Source organism: Glycine max, chromosome 16, assembly GCF_000004515.6.
Source record: "Glycine max cultivar Williams 82 chromosome 16, Glycine_max_v4.0, whole genome shotgun sequence".
In the NCBI taxonomy this organism is placed as follows: domain Eukaryota; kingdom Viridiplantae; phylum Streptophyta; class Magnoliopsida; order Fabales; family Fabaceae; genus Glycine; species Glycine max.
The window spans coordinates 2110664-2131655 of record NC_038252.2 but is presented as its reverse complement, the minus strand read 5'-3'; the positions used below and the strand labels follow the sequence as shown (position 1 = coordinate 2131655).

The 20992-nt window shown below is 34.1% G+C and overlaps 3 protein-coding genes and 1 non-coding gene across 5 annotated transcripts; 2 read left to right on the top strand and 2 right to left on the bottom strand.

Moving 5' to 3' along the window:
- The first annotated feature begins 2185 nt into the window (after positions 1–2185).
- LOC102668549 (uncharacterized) lies at positions 2186–3385 on the top strand. Its single transcript, XM_006599706.1, has one exon. It carries the CDS (start codon positions 2186–2188, stop codon positions 3383–3385), a length of 1200 nt encoding a protein of 399 aa, XP_006599769.1.
- Positions 3386–7839: 4454 nt separating this feature from the next.
- Positions 7840–13459, bottom strand: LOC100813346 (uncharacterized). The gene is given in 3 exon segments (NM_001252883.2): positions 7840–8053; positions 11458–11606; positions 13204–13459. Coding segments are annotated over 3 exon segments (474 nt in total). The 5' UTR covers positions 13390–13459; the 3' UTR covers positions 7840–7914.
- Positions 13460–15925: 2466 nt separating this feature from the next.
- Positions 15926–15999, bottom strand: TRNAV-AAC (transfer RNA valine (anticodon AAC)). The gene has a single exon. It is a non-coding gene; the product is annotated as a tRNA-Val (tRNA).
- An 803-nt stretch (positions 16000–16802) lies between these two features.
- LOC100809602 (probable serine/threonine-protein kinase WNK10) lies at positions 16803–20992 on the top strand. Of its 2 annotated transcripts, none has more exons than XM_006598830.4 (7): positions 16803–17497; positions 18318–18355; positions 18581–18808; positions 18896–19116; positions 19214–19371; positions 19478–19877; positions 20021–20992. In XM_006598830.4, the coding sequence occupies exons 1-7, from the start codon at positions 17381–17383 to the stop codon at positions 20881–20883; spliced, it is 2025 nt and encodes a 674-aa protein (XP_006598893.1). In that variant the 5' UTR covers positions 16803–17380; the 3' UTR covers positions 20884–20992. The 2 variants fall into 2 exon arrangements, with proteins under 2 accessions (XP_006598893.1, XP_006598894.1); XM_006598831.4 differs by having other exon boundaries at positions 16811–17497; positions 20024–20992.

Here is a 20992-nt window from a genome sequence, read left to right as displayed (position 1 = left end):
GATCTTCTTCATTTGTACGTATGAATTTTCAAATGTTTGGTTCAAATTAAGGACTTTTGGAGTGATGAAGGAGAGAATTAATTAGGTTTTCCAAGTTTGTAAGTGTAACCATAATTATAAATTTTGGTTGAGTTGCTTTGTGCTCTTTCCAGCTACTCTTTTACTATCTCTGTCTGTGCAATAAATTAGTGGGCTGTCAGCTTTGTTGTCTACATTATCACATCTGAGATTCTTCCAACTATGAAAGCACTTTGGTGGAATTATTCGGAGGAATTATAGTAAAAGAAATCTGAAAAGGAAGGACAAGGGAGTGTTCTAAGATCTCAGTGTTTTAGCCGAATCAGGAATTAATATTAATGTCACACACCCACTTTTTTAATGCAAGCTACAATTAATAAAACAAGCAAATAGTTAATTACATGTAATATACTATATATAATAGTAACACCATATAATTTGACAAATCTTGAAAATTGGACTACCTGCCCCAACTAAATATACTAACATAATAATATAATTGTCATCCCACTTGTAGTTTAATTTAATTAATTTGAAGACTTCAATTAATTCCATGAGTGTCTCCTATGTCATGATCCATCCACCTGCTGTTAATTATAGGATTATTTGGAAGGACTAAGAAAATTCTTAAAAGCACAACTTCGTTCGGTATTTTAGTGGGGCCCTCAAACATTCCCTTGGGGCAAGTGGAAACTATTTCTTCCACTAGCCAGGTCAATGGTTTGGCTTTACATCTGGACAATTCATTAGCTACTAATTTTATTTTATTTTTATCTTGTTATGTTATGTTTTTCACTTTGAGGGAGCTCGATGGGGGGACAAAATACCTTTCCTCATGTGTTGTCCTTCTTACGCCAATCTCTTAATTATTCCTTTTCTTCTTCTCAGTCTCAGGGTATAAATTCATCTTTGAAAATGAAAATGTTTTTTTTTGTCCACGATAGATAACCGATCTTGAAACGGATGACACAAATCATTTATAAAAGTATCAGAGCAGTTTATACTTTAGAGCACAAGTGCAGTCCGCTAAATATAATTAATTAAAAACTCAAGATGTATTAAAATAACAATTAAAGGACATAAAAGTCTTCATCGAAATTATTTGATGTCAACGAATGAATAATGAGAAAATCTAAAGCAAATTATATTAACACTCTCAAAGTATTGCATATCACTCTAATTTTTTAACATTTACATCGATGCTTTTTATAGTTATAGGAGTACATGATATAATGTTCTTGAGTAATACCGCCGTGGTGTCAATATATAGATATTTTTAGCTTAATATTTTTTTAAAAAATTAAGAGATTAGTGTAAGGATAAATAAGAGGTACATGATATAATGCTCACTTGTTTTGTTTTAGTCCCTGTATAACTAATTTTTTTACGTTTTAATTCCTATAAACTCCTCTTAAAAAATTCCTATATATTCTTCCCTTTCTTCTCTTGTCCCTTGTCTATTTCCTTCTTTTCTTTTCTTTTTTTTCTCATCAATATCTCCTTCCTCATTTTATTTTAAGGATTGTTTCTTTTAAATCTTCCTACACTAACTAATTCTCATTAACCCTAAATTGAAGAGTATAAGTTGCATAATTTAGAGGCACTTGGACAATATGAGGTAGCTTGTGAGTAGCATTTCTTGTTAACAGTCCTTTTAGTTGCAATAATTTGTTGCATCATTTTGATCTTGTTGTATAGAAATATGAAAGTTATTTAATTCATTTTCTAGATCACATAATGTTTTCACCAACTTTCATTGCCAAAAATCTCCTCTGACAACAATATGTGATGAAAGCATTTTGATTCTTAAATTTCTAACAATTTAACAACCATAAAAAATATTTAAGTTAATAGAGTTACATGAGACGAATATACCAAGTGTTTCATGCAACAAGATTAGAACGATACAGTATGCCCCCAACGTTGTAAGGAGCATCAATACAAATTCACTACTCAAACTATCTTGTCTTGTCCAATAAGCACATTTGAACTTTGCAACCTCAACATTCTCAAATTTAGAGTCCATGAAAATTAAATTAATGTAAAAGCATTTTAAAAAATGAATGAAACAAACATCAATGCCATGTTGTGGATAATTTTCAATTTTGTATTCCGGTGAATGGGGAGAGGACGAGGGCGAGGGCGAGGGCGGCCGGCTAAAATTCCGATGCCACCGTCAACAACTACTCAAAAATCACCACCGAAATTGAACCCGGAACCTAGCAATGCTAGTCATGAAGTTACTGTTGAAGACTATGTGAGCTCTGAGGATGATGAATCTGAAGAAACCCCAATTCCTTCAGCTAACCTACCGAACTGCAATGTACCAGAGAAACCTAAAGAGGAGACGAACGAAAATAAGGTACCAAGAAAGCTATGGACTGATGTAATTAGTGGAAATCGTAAGCCTGAGAATGGGATGACTCTTGAGTTTTTTGCTCCAAAGATTGTGGAAGGAAAGCCGATTGCTAAAATTGAACCTGAAGACATCATTGGTGAGCTTAAATATTGGGAATCTGCTTTGATTATGTATGTCATAGGGAGAGATCTTAGTATGAATTCTGTTAAGCAATTCATGGAAAAGAATTGGAGTTTTGTGAAATTGCCAGATCTGTTCTATAATGATGAAGGATACTTCATTATGCGTTTCCATTCTTCCCAGGACAAGGATGAAATTTTATCGAAGGGTCCTTACACAATTATGAACATGACTATGCTCCTTAGAGATTGGTCCCCTGAGTTTAATCTCAAGAGAGACATGCTGAGAACAATCCCTATCTGGATTAAGCTTCCTCAATTACCTTTATACCTTTGGGGTGCGAAAACCATGGGGAAAATTGGTAGTATACTGGGAAAACCGATAGTTACAGATGAATGCACAGCTCAAAGGCTGAGAATCTCTTATGCTAGAATGTTAGTGGAGATTGATATCACCCAAGAAATGCCAAAGGAAGTCACTATTGCTGATAATGAAGGGCATGAGTTAATTCAAGCTGTGGAGTATGAATGGAAACCGAAGTACTGTGGAAAGTGTAAAAAGTTTGGACATGTGTGTGAAAAACCTAAAGTCAGAAAAGAGAAAGTTTGGGTACCAAAACCTACTCTGAAAAGTAATGAGCAAGAGGAAGGGGGGCCTAGCAATAAGGAGACACAGATGATCAACACTACTAATACTGAGGACCTGGTTTCAGAGTGGACTACAGTACAGAAGGCAGGAAAAAAGACAGTTACTGATACAGGTACAATGCAGAAAACTGGAAAGAAGATAATTACTGATACAGGTACCTCTGAATTGAATTGCTCTAATGGATTTGGCCTACTAGGAGTTGTGAATGACTCTCTAGTAGTGCAGGAGAAAGTGCCATGATGATTTCTTGGAACATTAGGGGACTAAATAAGGTTGGTAAGACGATAGAGATCAGTTCCCGTCTCAAGAGTCTCAACCCCACTATTATCGTTCTTCTTGAAACTAGAGTAAGAAAGAATAAAACTCTTACTGTTAGAAATAAACTCAATCTGAATATGAAGTATCTGGATAACTATGATAAGCATGAAAATGGGAGAATCTGGTTTATTTGGGATGATAGCAAAGTTATGATCAAGCACATTTGTAGTACTTCTCAGCTGATTCACTGTGGTGTCTATAATCCCAATGGTGATTTCTTGCATTGGTGCACAACTATTTATGCTCTTAATCACTTAGATGATAGAAGGAAGCTTTGGAAAGATATCGAAGATCTCAGAGTTCAGCAGGCTGATCCTTGGTGTCTTTTGGGCGATTTCAACAATGTTCTAAAGGCTGAAGATAGAATTGGTGGCAGAGATGTAACTGAGTCTGAATATGTTGATTTGAGAGAGATGATGTCTAGAGTTGGTTTGTATGAAATGGATACTTGTGGAGATTTCTTTACTTGGACCAACAAACAAGCTGATAATACCATATACTCTAGGATTGACAGATTTTTGGGTAATCTCAATTGGCTGCAAATGCATATTGATTCCACTTTAAAAATTTTGGCTCCTAGTGTTTCAGACCATGCCCTTATGTTTCTCAGTTGTAAAGATCAAAGTAGCAGGCTCAGGGGTAGATTTAAGTACAGAAACAGTCTGGCTAGGTTGAATGGTTTCCATGATAAAGTTAAGAAGAATTGGAACTTGGGTGTACATGGTAATCCTATGTATAAACTTTGGACTAAGCTCAGTAGACTTCAATCTGTTCTGAAAAACCTCAGCAGTCCTCTAAATGGCCTAAGGGAGAAAATTGATGAAGCTAGAAGAAACTTGCAGCAAGCTCATGAAGATCTATGCAGAGATAGATTCAATGTGGATAACATTAACAGGGTAAAGGACAGGACTTCTGAGCTTCTTCAACTCAATGAGTTGGAGGACAGTGATTTGAGACAAAAGGCTAAGATTAATTGGATTCGTCAGGGGGATGGTAATAACAGCTACTTTCATGCTACTATCAAAGGTAGATATAAGCATAATGCTATCAGATCTCTGATTAAAGAGGATGGGAGCTGCATAACTTCTCATGAGGATATCGAGGAAGAAGTTTTAAAGTTCTACAGTGCTCTTTTGGGTTCTAGTGAGAGCAATCTGGCTGGTCTGAACATTCCTGCAATTAGGAATGGCAATACTCTAAATCAATTTCAAAGAGATATGCTCATTGGCCCTGTTTCGAATGCTGAGATTGATACAGCTATAAAAGGTATGGATGTGAATAAAACTCCAGGAATTGATGGCTATGGTGTGGGTTTTTTCAAAGATGCTTGGAGCATAGTTGGTAGTGATGTGAGAGAAGCTATCCTAGACTTTTTCCTTCGTAATAGGCTTCATAAAGGTTTCAATAGTTCTGTGGTGGCTCTTATTCCCAAGCATAAGGAAGCTAAGATGATTAAAGATTTTAGGCCTATTTCTTGCTGTTCTACTGTTTACAAGATTATTTCTAAAGTGTTAACTAATAGATTGAGTAAAGTTATTGACACTTTAGTGGGAAAGAATCAAGCTGCCTTTGTTCCAGGTCAGCAACTTCATAATCATGTTCTGCTGGCTTTTGAGCTTCTTAGGGGCTATGAGAGGAAACATGGTACTCCTAAATGTATGTTGCAGATTGATATTCAAAAGGCGTATGATACGGTGCATTGGGATGCTTTGGAGCATATCTTAAGAGAGCTTGGTTTTCCTGATCAGTTTATCAAGTGGATCATGATCGCAGTCAGATCTGTCACCTATGTCTTTAATATCAATGGCAGGTTCACTAGAAGATTAGAGGCTAGGAGAGGAATTAGACAAGGGGATCCTATCTCCCCCTTGCTGTTCATCCTGGTTATGGAGTATCTCAACAGAATTCTAAGCCAACTGGATAAATTTCCTAACTTTAATTATCATTCTAAATGTGAGAAGATGAAGATAACTAATTTGTGTTTTGCGGATGACCTTCTCCTTTTTTCCAGGGGTGATATCGGTTCAGTGCAGATTATGCTTGACAAGCTCAACACTTTCCTCCGTTCTATGGGCCTTCATGTGAATCCTTCAAAGTGCAACATATACTGCGGATCTGTTGATATTAATGTCAAAGAGCAATTATTGTTGATTTCTGGTTTTAAAGAAGGAAAAATGCCCTTTAGGTATCTTGGTATTCCTTTATCCAGCAAGAAACTCAACATAAAGCATTATCAAGTTCTTATAGATAAAATTGTTGGTCGGATTACTCATTGGAGTGCTGGTCTTCTCTCTTATGCTGGTAGAGTGCAACTTATTCAAAGTGTCATCTTTGCTACAATCAATTTTTGGATGCAATGTCTGCCCCTGCCAAAATTTGTGATCATGAGAATAAATGCTATTTGTAGGAGTTTTCTGTGGATAGGTAATAGCAACATTTCTAGTAAGTCTCCAATTGCTTGGGAAAAAGTCTGCAGTCCGAAGATTAATGGTGGTTTGAACATCATCAACTTAGCTATATGGAATAAAATCAGTATCCTGAAATTACTTTGGAATGTCTGTAATAAATCTGATAATCTTTGGATTAAATGGTTGCACACGTACTATATTCGAGGTCAATCAATTTAGAGCATGGTTTTGAAGAAGAGTCACTCTTGGATTATGAGCAACATGATGAAGTTGAGGCCCCTGTTGCTGCAATACCAGTCCAGAATGCAGGATGTTTTTAAAATGAAAAAAATTTATTTGGCTCTGTTTGAGGAAAGTGAGAAAATGAGTTGGAGGACTCTTATGTGCAACAATCTGGCCAGACCGCGGGCTCTTTTTTGTTTGTGGCAGGCGTGTCACTTCAGGCTTGCTAGCAAAGATCGTCTGATAAAATTTGGTTTGAATGTTGATGCTAACTGTGCTTTTTGTTCTTCTATGGAATCCCATGAACATCTCTTTTTTGGTTGTATTAAGTTGAAGACTATTTGGACTGCGGTTCTTAATTGGTTGCAGATAATTCATATGCCAAGTACTTGGTCAGAAGAATTGAATTGGATTACTAGGAAGTGTAAAGGAAAGGGATGGCGTGCTATGTTACTCAAATGTGCTTTTACTGAAACAATATATCATATTTGGGCTTATAGAAACCATAGGGTTTTTGGTGGAAATGTAATTAACAGGAAAGTTGAGGATTCGATTATCAATACGATAATCTATAGAGTGTGGGATAGAAAGAGGTATAGGAGGTATATTGCTGAGTTGATGACATAGGTTCTTTTTTGGGGTTTTGGTTTAGCTTAGAACCAATTCCTTGGTCTTTTTGTTCTCTTGGCTTGTTGGGGCTGGATCGGTTGCGATCGCCTTGTGTTTATCGTTTTTTTGAATTAATTCATTTCTTGATTCAAAAAAAAAAAAAAAACATCAATGCCATGTTAACACCATATCATCCACTATTAATGACATTATTTTTTTTATGGCAAGAATCAAAACAAAATTAAAAGTACTTTATATATATAAGTAATTAAACCAATTGTCAAATACGTCCTTTTAAAACTGACAAATAAATTGATCCTACATTAACTTTTGTCACAAAACATCTTGACATATTAAATGCATTATAGAAGACCAACTAGCTTGAAGTCTCGAATAAGGCATCATTTTATTCTCTAAAAATTAAAGAGGCGGATCAAATTAATCTTTAAAAAATAAGTGGATAAATTTGAATCAAGGAGGAAAGAAAAATGGAATATAACAATTTCTTGCGGCTAGTATGAGACCAACCACAGAATTTCTTCGGTTACATGTAGAACAGTTTTTTTTTTTAAAATCAAAATAATTACATCTAGAAAAAACAGATATTTTTGCTTTTAAAACAACCTCAAAATAAGCCTTGCACTTTCATGCAGAATCTGATATCATGCAGCAAATATTTATATTTGGCCCAAAATACATGCTTAAAATTCCAACGTAATGTGACTTGTGGTTTTCAAGTTTCCACAACACCATTCAACTTGTCTCTCACACCACAAAGTCTTCACCATTTGACTTCTCAAATTTCAGGTGACGTCTAATGTAAGTATTCAATTTATGCTTTTGAGTTATCAAAAAGGACTATTATTTCCAAAAGAAAAAGTTAATACCAACGGAAAGGATCATCCTTGTATATCTCAGTTCTAAAGCATCAAATAAAGGAAAAAATACTAGAAAAGAAAGGTACATTTTAAAAGCACCGATATAATCTGATACATATACTTCTCTACTGTACAGAAATAACTCAACATATTTATTTGTTTAATAATACTTTTAGAAGCAGCTTAAAAAGCAGTTGGCAACAAAACATTACTTGAGTATCCTTCCAGTTCTGCCTTCTATACAAAGGTGTGACCTTTTTTTCCAGAACAAAAGGACAAGAGGCTCTTGAGCAGGTAAGGAGTGGTAACCAAGTGTCATGGCCACAGCAACATTTCACTTATCAGCATTGATTCCAAATATCCTGACCTTGTGCATGTGGGGGAACTTTGCAACAACCAGCACAATCACTGCAACAGTGTTGAATAAGAACATTGGATTCTGATAGTCTGTTGTGTGTGAGGCTATCAAGTACCTGACAATCACCAAAAGTACAAAAAAGAAACACAGTAAATAACTACTAAGTTTTAAAATTCTAACTACACTCTACTCTATCTACCCTTCAAAATATGGAAAATTTCTTCGAAATATCAAGTATTGCGGTGCTTCTCATCTTCAAGATACAATTACAAGATTAGTTGTCTAGTTGCCTATTGATATTAAACCTTATTCTGTTAAGAAGTCTTAATTTTGATATTGATTATGAGTATGTTATTTAATTATGTTTGGTTATTATTATTCATATATGTTTTAAAATAACTTTTAGAAGTATGTGAGCTTTTACTACTTCGAGAGTTTAGTTTTACCTAATGTCTCAAGTTAGGCAACCTCACAACAACTACACAAGCCCTTCCCCACTAAGCAGGACAGCTACGGATTAAACAAAATCATTATGTTATGTCAATAACTAAATCCTCAGCAAATCCATTTTTTTCTCACATGGTCAAACCAACTAAGGTGAGATTCTACCATATTTTCCTCGTAGATGTTGGCCCTAAACACATTCATTCATGATCCCATCTTGTCATGATTTTCTGCTCCTCCACTATAATAATTTATCTTTGCAACACTAAGCTTATGCTCTTTTTGACTCTCTATAACCCAACATTTAACAAAACACAACACTGAGTTTTACACCAGTGCAGTAAAAAAATTCTTTAAAGTTAGAGACAGTTTCCATAAGAATCTGAATCATGGCAAAGCTGCTGACATACAATCCTCTAGCTGAAGCCCAAATCATTTCCATAAATAGTACCTCCTGCTTTTGAACTTCTCAGTTGAAAAACAAGATGGGTGTACCCTTTTAGGGCACTTTTGGGAATGATTAGTTCTTGGAAAATAACTGTTTTTGCCCCCTCAAAAGCTCTCCAGGAAGCTAAACGCCTAAAAACATCCATAAAAAAAAACTTCAAAGTAAATTGAACTAAATGTACACTTGATCTGGATCAGTTATGATAAACTCCATAGATTTTGGTAGCACCAAGAATGTAATGGCTCTAGGCAACGTTTTCTATATAAATATAAACTGCTCACCGCAGTATTTGGCATGTTAAATGCAGTCATTTTCAAGAATATCTTCAGGCAAAAAAATCTGCTATTGTAAATTAACTTTTTTTTTTTGCCTCTCTGGTGCTTACTACAGTCTCTTTTTGAGGTTTTGTTTTAACTTGTTTGAACTTCTTTTCTATGTTTATCTTCTGTGCCTTCGTTAAGGAGGATTTCTTATCCTGTCATGTAATTGTGTTTTTCATTTTAGATTTGGTTCCTCTAAAGTGAAGGGGGGCTGGCTTTAGAGAGAAAAACGTACATAATAGATCATGAACATGCATAATAGATCATGCTAAAACTTAATTCACTGATTTTCCAATAAATAGCTATAGTTTCTACTCTCTAAAAAAGCACCCCTAGTTTCAAAGGAAATGGCTTAATAATGTTTAGATCAAACATTATTTCTTCTATTAAAGCAATTTTATGGCAAAACTAACCAAGAATCAAGGCAGCTAATGAGTTTACCACACCATGAAGAATAGAAACCACCACATCTTAAGCTAACTTATTTGTTTCATATAATTCATTTAGCAAACATTACTACTCATTTGAAAAGTCACTATGGCTTCTTAAATTATATTTGCATCCTGATATTTTTATGCTTACACATCCAATAAAACTCTTGCACATCCATAACAACCATTTTATAGGTCGTAACTTTAGGCATACTAACTTCAAATCACTTTACAAGTTCCCCACACCAGCAGCCCATGTAAATAGTAACAGGATGGAAACTGTCCTTAAGAAACAACATTTAGTATTAGCTACCCAATTGATTTACAACCTGTCTATATAATATCTTACGATATGAATGAAATATATATTAGAACTACATATGGTTTGGCTTCTTTGGACCATAATTACAAGGTTTACACTTTCATTCTGAATAGCTAATAAAATCCTTACTCTTCCTGAAATAAATGTCACTCAAGAGAAGTGGGAAACAAATCTTGATTTCAGACACAATCCAATGGTATAGAAGTTGTTCAGGAAGGCCACAGTTACTACAGATCATAAGGTGCAGAAATTTTCAAATGTAGCCATTTTACTTGGCTTTTTCTTTTTCTTATATTTCCTTTTTCTTATTAAAACAGATTCCTGTTTTCTAGTAATTACTTGTGGAATTGTCATGAAGCATATAGATATAACTCTTCAAGTATCGTGAACTTCTTAACAAACAACAGAGTTACAAAATGCATGCAACTTATTAAGCTACATCACAGCAGAGTGGTATTTTCTGTTCATGTGAACACACATGCTCACACATCATGAGAGAGAAGGAAATCTAATTCAATAAATAAGCAATACAATACCCAAAAAAATGTTTTGGAAAAAAAATCTATTAAATTGGATAATAGTTCTCAATCCCAAAAAAGCAGTGCAGAGTGGTCATCCCTGAACATGCTATGGCAGGATAGTGGGATGGCTGACATTTTAACCAATTAAAACAATATAAAAAAATTAAAGGGTAGGAATTAGAACAGGACAGTGAGATGAAAGACATGCTTTAGATAGATTAAAAAACAGAACAACAGAGACAGAACAGAGCACAGCAGCAAAGGTCACGGTTGGCCAGAAACAATGACAGGTTCTCCAGAAAATGGCCAGAGGTCAGGGATAACTGGAAACTAAGGAGAACAGAGCTGCAGAGGTTAGGGAAGGCCAAAAATTGTCGTAGATATAAGAAGTGTTGTTAGAGAAGGGTCAGTGTTTGTTGGAAAGGAGAACAGTGGGTGCCACTTCATAACAGAGTGCAAGAAGGTGGCTGAGAAAGTATGGTTTTCAGTTCTGATTCAAAGGTGGGGGCAAAATCCTGAATTCACACAATAGCCCTAAATGGTGCTGATTAGTACTAAAAATAGGCATTTTGCAACCCACTCCAAGAACACTGGCTCCATCTGTGATTTTCAGCAATTTTGTCCACACTACTGCAGCCGCAATGGCTTCTACCTCAAACTGTGATGCTATTCAATTTTTGTAGCATGCTCCAAGTCGCTCTGCAACACAATTCTGCAATAGTGCCACTGCCACTAATTGGCATATTGACAACTAGCAACTGGATAGGTTGTGATTAATGGTTTCCACACATAAACACAACATTCATTTGCAAGTCTAGCACCAAAAGAAGTTAAGTCCAAAAAAAGAGTATAAAATGCATACAAACAATGGCAGACATTTGTTCACACCAGTGATTTAGTGTAGACCATATTTAAATGAATACTGTTAACATTTATATAACAAGGGTGCACACACATTTATAGACCCTATGACATCACCAGAAGCAGATAACTTTGTATATAAAAATGATGGCAAGTAAATTAGAGAACTTACAGCACCAAAGGAACAACTGTGAGAAACTTCCTGTTCCGAGTAAGCTGCTTTCCATTGTCTACCTGCTCCCACCAAGTCAATCTATTGTAGATCCCTTGGTCCTCCGCAAATGGAGTTCCTTTCTTCCAGTGAAAAAAGTGATATGTTACCTGATGGACACAACATAATCAATTAAGCGCCATGTAGAGAAGTTAAATTATTTTAACATCCATTAACAATATTTACAAACAAAATATTAATTTATAACCTGACTAAATCATTCAATTTTGATTGAAAATAAAAAGGAAAAAAAATGTCCTGCCCATCACTTCATGAAGTAATAAATGAGCAAAAATGGATTCTCTAAGTATTATGTTAATATGTCCATTCCAAACCTACCTGTTTGAAAATTATTTGATGATAAGAAAATAAGAAATATAAGGTTCTATGAGAAAGCACTATCAAATGAACTATACTTTTAGAAATGGCCACACCTTAAAAGAAACCATGAAAATTGAACTGTCATACTTCTAGAGTCAAACAGAGGAAAAGCAAGAGCAAAATAAAAGCAAATCTAGTTCAAGATCCACAACAATTAATTGAATCAAGAGAGGAAACAAATATGTGAAGGACTCCTCTGTACTGTGGAATTTCCCAGAACCCCATTCGCCTTCTTTTAAAATTTCATAAACAGTTGGCACTCCACCTTCACAATAACACACAAAATAAACTTATGGACAGCAATTTGGAGCAAAGTCAGATCACCATCAAAATCATCTGCAGGCAAAGAGATTAAGAGACACACAGGAAACCTTGTACATTTCCAAGTGAATTTTCTCTAATAGCATCAACATCTTCCTAAACTAAGAGAGGCAAATAATGGTTTAAGAAGAGACTACAACGAGTAAAGACCAAACTATGCTTATGTATCTTGTAGGGTTGGGGCCGTGGAGAGGATACATCTGATATAGTAAATATTTATTAAAGATAGTTAAGAACATGGTGGGGCCATGGAGATGGGAAAGAGAAATCAATTGTGTAATATTCTAATAACTAAATATTTACTTTGGCTTTACACTATATCCACAAAGTACATATATTTTTAATAAGCGTGTATAATAACTCCAAAGCTTCCCTTGAGTGGCGTATCACATTCCCATCCTCATTCCTCATTCCAAATAACTAACTTTCAAGCCACATGAGAATAAGAACAAGATTATTGCAGAGTAGTTTTCCAGGCCATGAGATAACATGAACAAGATTATAGAGCAGACACAACAAATTGCTGGCCACCCTTAATCCTTGACAATAGGAAACTAAGGTAAAATAGTAAAACATAGGATGATAGGAATACTGATCACTTTCAACTTTCAATTCCAGATTGTGATTTTATGAGATGACCAAGGTACCTCCAATTTGTACATGCCTTGTGATAACTTCCCCCACCCCCTTAAAACCATTTATCAAGCCCCCATATAAGAACAACTCCAATACTAAACAACCGCCAATGACACAATAAATTATCATCCCAATTTTTTCTCTAGGTCAAGCACAATTAAATTCCTTCTATCCAAGATATAAATCACATTCTTCCAAGATTCAACAGAAACAACACAGGCATATAACCTAAAAAGCCTTAAACTGCAAGGTTTCTAATAGGGTAACCAAATCAACAAATAAAAGACACCCAGAACTCAAATTCAATTTTTTTTGGTAAAAAAGGCAACAATTAAATTAAATGACAGGAAGCAAGAGATAGAAGGATACAGCAAAGTGTGCGAGATTAACGATGGTCCAAGCGATGCCAGGGGAACAACCGAAGACGGAGAGTACGAGGATCCAAGAAAAGAAAAGGATGAGGATGTATGTGGTCCAAACGCCAGGGTACGTGAACCACTCCGTGTTCCTGTTCAGATCCGCCGGTGGCACCGCCTTCACGTACAGGTTTGCCATCAATCAGTTCCGAAGATAATACCCTTTTAACCAAAAACCCCAATTTCGCGATCCCAGATGCTCAAGTTTCGACCTTTCAAATTCCTTCGATGATTATTATTGATGGGGCTTCTTGTTTTTCGATATTGGCTGAAATTTCCAAAACCCAGAAACACACCCTCTCTCTTCTCTCTTTCTCTCTTTGTTTTTTCTTTTTCTTTTTCTCTCTCTAATTAAAAATATCAAAGACAGAAATTGGATGGCGTGTGTGGAGGAATTGAAAAAAATGTAAATGAGAGCTGAAAATTCAATTTTTAAATGGGAAAATTAATGATAGTAGAAATTGATAAAGTGGACAAAATATCTTCGAATAAAAGCCTAAGTGCCCCTCTTATACACATATTCAGAGGGCGCTAAAGGTCGTCGTTTGGGGTTTCTTTGATTTTGTTGAGAGTTGGATGCTGTTATTTTTTTAACTTTTTTTAGGGGTATTATCACACAACTGACACAAGGAAAACTAAATTGAAATAGCCAGCATAGTTTCTTTTAAATTCTGTTTTTTTTTCTTTTTTTAAAGGATTGTTTGACCAATCATATATTTTTTTATATACTCTTTTAATATACTTTTTTCAATTAGTTAAAATTTGATTAAATCTCTATATGAGATGAATTTGTGAAGCACTGTGGTCGAATTTAAAAAAAAATTCAAATATTTTTTTAAAAATAAAGTTACTGTGTCTTTAGTCTCTAAAATTACAATTAAAAAATATCAAATAATTTGTTTAAAAATAAATTTTTTAAATTTTTTTTTTAAATAAATGAAAAAGCAGATAAAATTTTCTTAACGAAAACATAAAACTATTATTTTATAAAAATAACTTAAACAAACACATAAAAATATAAAATTATTTATGTTATTTAAAAAATATTTTTTAAAATAAGTTTAAGCAAACAAACTCATGATCTTTAAGAGAGTTAACAAAAGAGACTAACATGACTAATGAGTTTTAATTTTAAGAACTTATTTGAATTAAAAAGATGATAAATATCATATGTAGTTAGAGTATTTGACTTTTGCTAATACTCTGAAGTATCCTCATTTATTACAAACTTTGGTCCCTTAAGCAATACTACAATACTGTCTCACAAGTTTAAGGATTAAAACAAAGATTTACTTATTAAAATTTATTGAACTATAATGTCAAGAGAAAGATTCATTAAATAAAAATTGAAATCCACAATTTTTTTTGTAATTTTTAATATGTTTCAATCAATTAAAGAGAAAGTGTGTTACGCTTTGAGGGAAAGTGTTACAAAAAAAAATGTAATAGAGAGTGTTTTTTTTTTTTGTTCAATTGCACTTGAGAAGAGGAACTAAAAGTCTTTACGAAAATAAATTTGAACTATATCAGCTTTTACGGCTTCCAGATAAAGTTAGGAACGAAATAAAATACATGAAAATTTATAAAACAAATAGAGAGAGTGTTGATCGTAATTCTCTTACAAATTTATATCACCATTTTTCATATAATATATCACATGAAAAATATAAAATAAAATTGGTTTATAAATCCCAATTTAACTGCTAGCACTTTACCAGTTCAACTCAACAGATAATTTTGCTGTAATTTGATTGGAAATAGAGATGAAAACATCCAAACGCAGCATTATCATTTCGAGGCAATACATTTCATCAAATGCACGCAACTAGAATAACTAAAGACAAATTTATAGAAAAATAAAAGTGATATCAATAACTAATAGATAGCAATCCGCAAGAAATAACAATTTGACAAGATTAAACAACATCAACCATTAATTAGACATATGCATCAGTTTTATGTGCATATCAATAGGTTTATTCAAAGCCAAATTCTCAACTGTCCCCTTGATCACATCAATGTCAGTTAGTCACACCAACTGAAACAGTACTAGGCATTAAAGAGGATAAGGAAACATTTCAGCCAATAACATAAGAAATTTGATCACTTTCCATTCCTTCTTGGCCATATAGCAAGACTACAAGACCACTTTTGCTATACAGGGCAAAGTCCTCACAATTGTTCAATTACTAGCACTAGTATAGCATATCATGATTACCGAAGCCTTGGGGTAGTGGTACATGTGCCTCCCCTTGTACTAAAAAAAACAGTAACTACACCCATTTTCAATTTTCAACATAGCAATAATGAAGAAGGTCCTCAATATGGGAAGATGACTAAGGCTACTGTCATAGGCCCAACTTTCATCTACTCATTATAGAAACTCAATGTGTATAGAGGCCCAAGAATAAAGATTTTCAAAAAATTTAAAATATTATAATGTTAATGCTCTTGTTTGTCATCGGTAACAAAAATAATTCATATATAAATGTCACTTAATGTGATTTGATGTAAACTTTATATTATTTTCTATTCTCATAAATAAAAAAAAATCTTAATGGATTCATCTTTTCAAAATTACCTCACAAAAGACTAAAGCTGTCAAAAGCATGGGACAACCACATATTTAGAAACAATGAAAGAAGTTCCTCTGAAAATAAAAAAAAAACATATCATGGCGTCGCCCGGACTTGAACCGGAGACCTTCAGTGTGTTAGACTGACGTGATAACCAACTACACCACGACACCGATGCTTTTTATTTCTAATAAAGATTGTATAATTCTATAACAATTTACACCCGCTGTAGATAAAAGGCAATATAAACGAATAGAATAACTTCCCTTTTGTTGCATTACAGAAAACGTGAACAAATTGCACACTATCTAGTTTTTTTTCTTCTATTTCTCTAAAATATAATCTTATTATATTTTTAATTTTTACAAAAATTTTGCTCCATGTTTGATTCTTGTAAATTTTTGTTTTTGTTTTGGAAAGGAAAATTCCACTACTAAAAATAACTAGTCAATTTTTTTAATAAAAATTGATATGAATAATGAAACTAATGAAACATGATAAAAATTTAAATATGAATTAAGTTTCTATAAGTTCATTTTTTTAATTTTTGGTCATATAATTTTTATTTATTTTTAGTCAGTTTTATTTTAATTTTATTTTCTGTAAGTTTTATTTTATAATTTTTTTATTTTTTTTTATAAATTTGTGTTTTTTTAATTTCAAATACTAAAAATATAAACTTAAATAGATTAAAAAATATATAAACTTAAAGGAAGTAAAATTGAGAAACGTAAATCTAGCAGAATTATTTTTTTTATTTTTAAAAAATCTTATTTTAAGAACTAAAATTTAAAAGAAATCTTCCTTTTAAATTATATATATATATATATATATATATATATATATATATATATATATATATATATATATATATATATATATATATATATTCTCTTTTTCCATCAAAAAAAAAAAAAAAAAGACATCTGATTCTCATCTCCACATTAATATATATTAAGGTTTCTTTCTGTTAGTTAGTTTAGTTCACAACTTCCCCCAATTGACCTCAAAAGTCAAACCTCATCTTCTTCCTTCTGAAATGCAAATTTCTTAACCAAATTAGCTCTCTGATTCACCATACACCTGTGTGTTCACCCCTTCTCTTTCTCATCCCCTGTTTCCTCTTTTTCTCTTTCTTCCCTCACAAACCACCATCCCCCCCCCCCCCCCCCCCTTTTTCCCCCTTTGATTTTTTTCCTCAGAAGATTGGATAATGGGAGACCCATTTGGTAAATTTTAAACCCTTTGAAGGTTTTGGTACCTGGGTCGATGGAAAGAATGGACTTTGAGAGGAAGGCGATGGTGTGGGTTTCATTTGATTATGAATTTTTGCTCTGACATGGAAGGTTGGGTTTTGGATTTACGTTCATTGCCTCCAACCATTGTCATCGAATGTCGGTTCCAGCTGTGGTCGGCATTCGATTCCTCCTTCGTTCAGTCCCAACCTTTCTCCATTCCAATCACAAACTAGGCCCCATCCAATAAGCACAAATAAACAAAAACACAAAAAGAAGCAATTTTTTGTGTTTGGTTCTGTTTGTCTCAGCCACTAGAATGAATTCTGGTGCTGTCTTGGCATTGCCTCCAGTAAGCAATGTATTCAGGACAAGGGAACCTCATGATTTTGAGGATGACTTTGTGGAGAAAGATCCAACTGGCCGGTACATAAGGGTATCATGATGACCATTCTTCATTTATATATATTTTTGGATTCATTTGTGGTCAACTTTGGTGGTTCTACTACATTTTAACCAATGTGTGTGAAATGTGTTGTGTTTTTGTGTTTTATAGAGGGAGGTGGAATGTTTTAATTGCTTAGGTTGGTTTGGTGGTAAAAAAAAGTGCTAGTTGAGCTAGAGGGCTAGGCGGGCACATTTGGAATCAATGCTGCATTCGTGGTTGCACATATGCTGGCCTTCAAAGTTCAAACAATAGTAATTTGATATTGATTAACCATATTTTTCTTGTGTGACTTGTGGATTACAAATTTGCAATATAAGGCCCCGTTTGGGGCCTAAGCTATATAAGTTGAATAAATGGCGTGATGCTGCAGACTGTATATTATGTGTGTAAATGCATCATCTCCTTCACTTTGAATTGTGCTCGCTTTTGTCGGGTTTGAAAGTGTTGTTATCATTAGAGAAAAGAAGTTGTAAATTTCCTAATAGGTTGTATCTGTAATGAATTACCTTGATACAGCTATGAAAGACAGAATCACATATTAAGTTCCATTTTTACTTTATAAATCAGGTGTGGTAGTGATTATCATTTTTGAAGCAGAAGTGTTAAACCTAATGCTTAAGATTAATTATTACAAATAATCCTCTGAATGAGAAATTTGCTTTCTGTAAAACACAACTAGGGGCATTTATTACAATATGCACACAACGTCCAAGGGGATTTGTTTACTTCTTTTCAATAATTCTATGATTCACTTGTTCTTTATATTTGTTATTTTCATTTGATTTTTTTTCTCTTGTTTTTGTCTCAGTACAATGAAATCTTGGGTAGAGGTGCCTTCAAAACCGTGTACGATTCTGATGCCTAATCTCTATTTTTCTTTCTATTTTTAATATTTTTTTCTCATTATCTCTATTTCATTATATTTTCTTCCTAGTCTTCTAGTTTAATTTGATTAAGAATTTACTTGCTATGAATTATTTCTTCAAGAAATTTAGTCCTCAATAACATTTAGGAGGGTCTGGCAGTTTTTACTTGTTAACGCATGCTATTTAATCTCTTTCTCTTTTGCAGTTATAGGGGTTTTGATGAAGTTGATGGAATAGAAGTTGCTTGGAACCAAGTTAAGATTGATGGCCTCATGCATTCAGTAGATGATCTTGCGAAATTGTATTCTGAAGTTAATCTATTGAAGTCTTTGAAACATGAAAATATCATTAAGTTCTATGATTCTTGGATTGATGATAAGCAGAAAACTGTTAACATGATTACTGAACTCTTCACATCAGGAAATTTAAGGCTGTAGGTTCTCTTGATGTCCCCTCTTTCCTTTATGTTATTTGGTTGTAATGTGCACATATGAAATTGTTGTACATCTTTGGCTGACAGATATCGTAAGAAGCATAAATATGTTGAAATGAAAGCTATAAAAGGTTGGGCCAGGCAGATCCTTCATGGCTTAGTATATCTTCACAGTCACAGGCCACCCATTATTCACAGAGACTTGAAATGTGACAACATCTTTGTGAATGGAAACCAAGGTGAAGTTAAGATAGGGGACCTTGGTTTAGCAGTTGTCATGCAACAACCAACTGCCCAAAGTGTTATTGGTAACATTTACTTTCCTTAAATGTGATTTTTTTTTATCATTCTGGTCCCATATGGCACTGAACTATGCTTTTGTTTGTTGTTTCTCTATTTTAAAAGGGACTCCTGAGTTTATGGCTCCAGAACTATATGAAGAGGCATACACTGAACTTGTTGACATCTATTCTTTTGGGATGTGCATATTGGAGATGGTTACTCTTGAATATCCCTATAGTGAATGCAAAAATCCTGCTCAAATCTTTAAGAAAGTTACCTCAGTGAGTAAATCAATTATTGGCATATCCTTATTAGTTATAATTGCATGCTCATAATAAAAAACTTTTAACTCGTCTTTATGTTATATTGTCATGCATGTCATTGCAGGGCATCAAACCTGCTTCCCTTAATAAGGTGAGTGATCCCCAACTTAAGGAGTTTATTGAGAAATGTTTGGTTCCAGCATCTGAGAGATTGTCAGCAGAGGAGCTTCTTAAAGACCCATTTCTACAAGTTGAGAATCCAAAGGATCCCATCCTTTATCCTTTACAACCGCCTAGCCGAACACTGAGAGCATATTCATTCAAGTCTGGTTCTCTATCTATGGACATGGATTCTGACTGCAAACCGTTTTCTATGAGTATCTGTTCTGAAAGCAACCAGGAAAACCCACATTGTCCTGTTTTTGAAGTGCAGCGGACAAATAATAAACACGAGTTTAGGTTGAAAGGGACTAAAAATGATGATAACTCGGTATCATTGACCTTGCGTATTGCTGATACATGTGGTGAGTATTTAGTCTGTCCTTTAGCTTCACTTTCACTTTTTGCTATTTTTGTTTCGAGGAGTAGAGAACTTTTGAATTAGTTTTTGACATGCTTTCCTGTGCCTTGGAATTTGATACTTGAATGTTGTTTGTTGTGCTACTAGCAGGTCGAGTCCGGAATATACATTTTCTCTTTTACCTTGATACAGATACTGCAGTCTCTGTGGCCACAGAGATGGTTGAACATTTGGAGCTGGCAGATCATGATGTAGATTTCATAGCTGAGCTTATTGATTACTTGATAATGAAACTTCTACCTTGGTGGAAGCCCTCACCTGATCATTTCTCATGTGGAGAATTAAGTCCTTATAGTACAAATATAGATGGCCAATGGCCATGGGGTTCTGTCCTAACTAGTATTCCCTCTGAATTGGCTATTGATCAGGATGGCTTCTCTGGGTCTGATACAACTCCCAAAGAAGATTTTGTTGCATCTGAGAAGAGCAGCGTTTCCAAAAATGATAGCAATGCTACTTTTGAGGGTGATTGTAATTCTTCTAGTCTGGTTAAATTGGAAGATCGATATTCACAAGGATCTAGAGCTTCTGAGATGATTGTTGAAAACACTTCTATGAAAAATGACAATTGTCATGATTCCAATGCTGATGTAAGTTCTGAAAGCTTAAGTAATTCCATGTCTGAACTTGAGATTGGGGGTGCATATTTTGAGGACTGTAAATTGCAACCAGCAGAATATTGTTCTGGAGAAGGAGTTGTGATAAATGAATTCCCAAAGAACTCAGGGTCAGTTCTTGGAACGTCCATTAATGTTGAGAACCCTACAAATAGTTGTTCTTATGTGTCATCAACAGAAGAGGACATTATTGATCTTGAGCTACAGTTTAAACTTGATGAAATTGAGGCACACTATCAGCATTGGATTGATGAACTTAAGAAAATGATGTTGGAGGCATTGGATTCCACCAGAAGGAGTTGGGTGGCCAAGAAGAAATTGGCTGTTCAGTGATTTTGAGCTTGTTGATTGACCTCTTTTTACCCTTGTCAAAATTGTTTCATTGTAAATTTTGTAATCTTAACGGCAATTTGTATATTGGATGTGGCTCTTTTTAGTGGAA

Coding starts and splice junctions, on each gene's coding strand:
- LOC102668549 (XM_006599706.1), top strand. CDS start 2,186: ATGCCACCGTCAACAACTACTCAAAAATCACCACCGAAATTGAACCCG.
- LOC100809602 (XM_006598830.4), top strand. CDS start 17,381: ATGAATTCTGGTGCTGTCTTGGCATTGCCTCCAGTAAGCAATGTATTC. Junction 19,372..19,477: donor TCTTTAAGAAAGTTACCTCA/GTGAGTAAATCA, acceptor ATGTCATTGCAG/GGCATCAAACCTGCTTCCCT. Junction 19,878..20,020: donor GCGTATTGCTGATACATGTG/GTGAGTATTTAG, acceptor TTGTGCTACTAG/CAGGTCGAGTCCGGAATATA.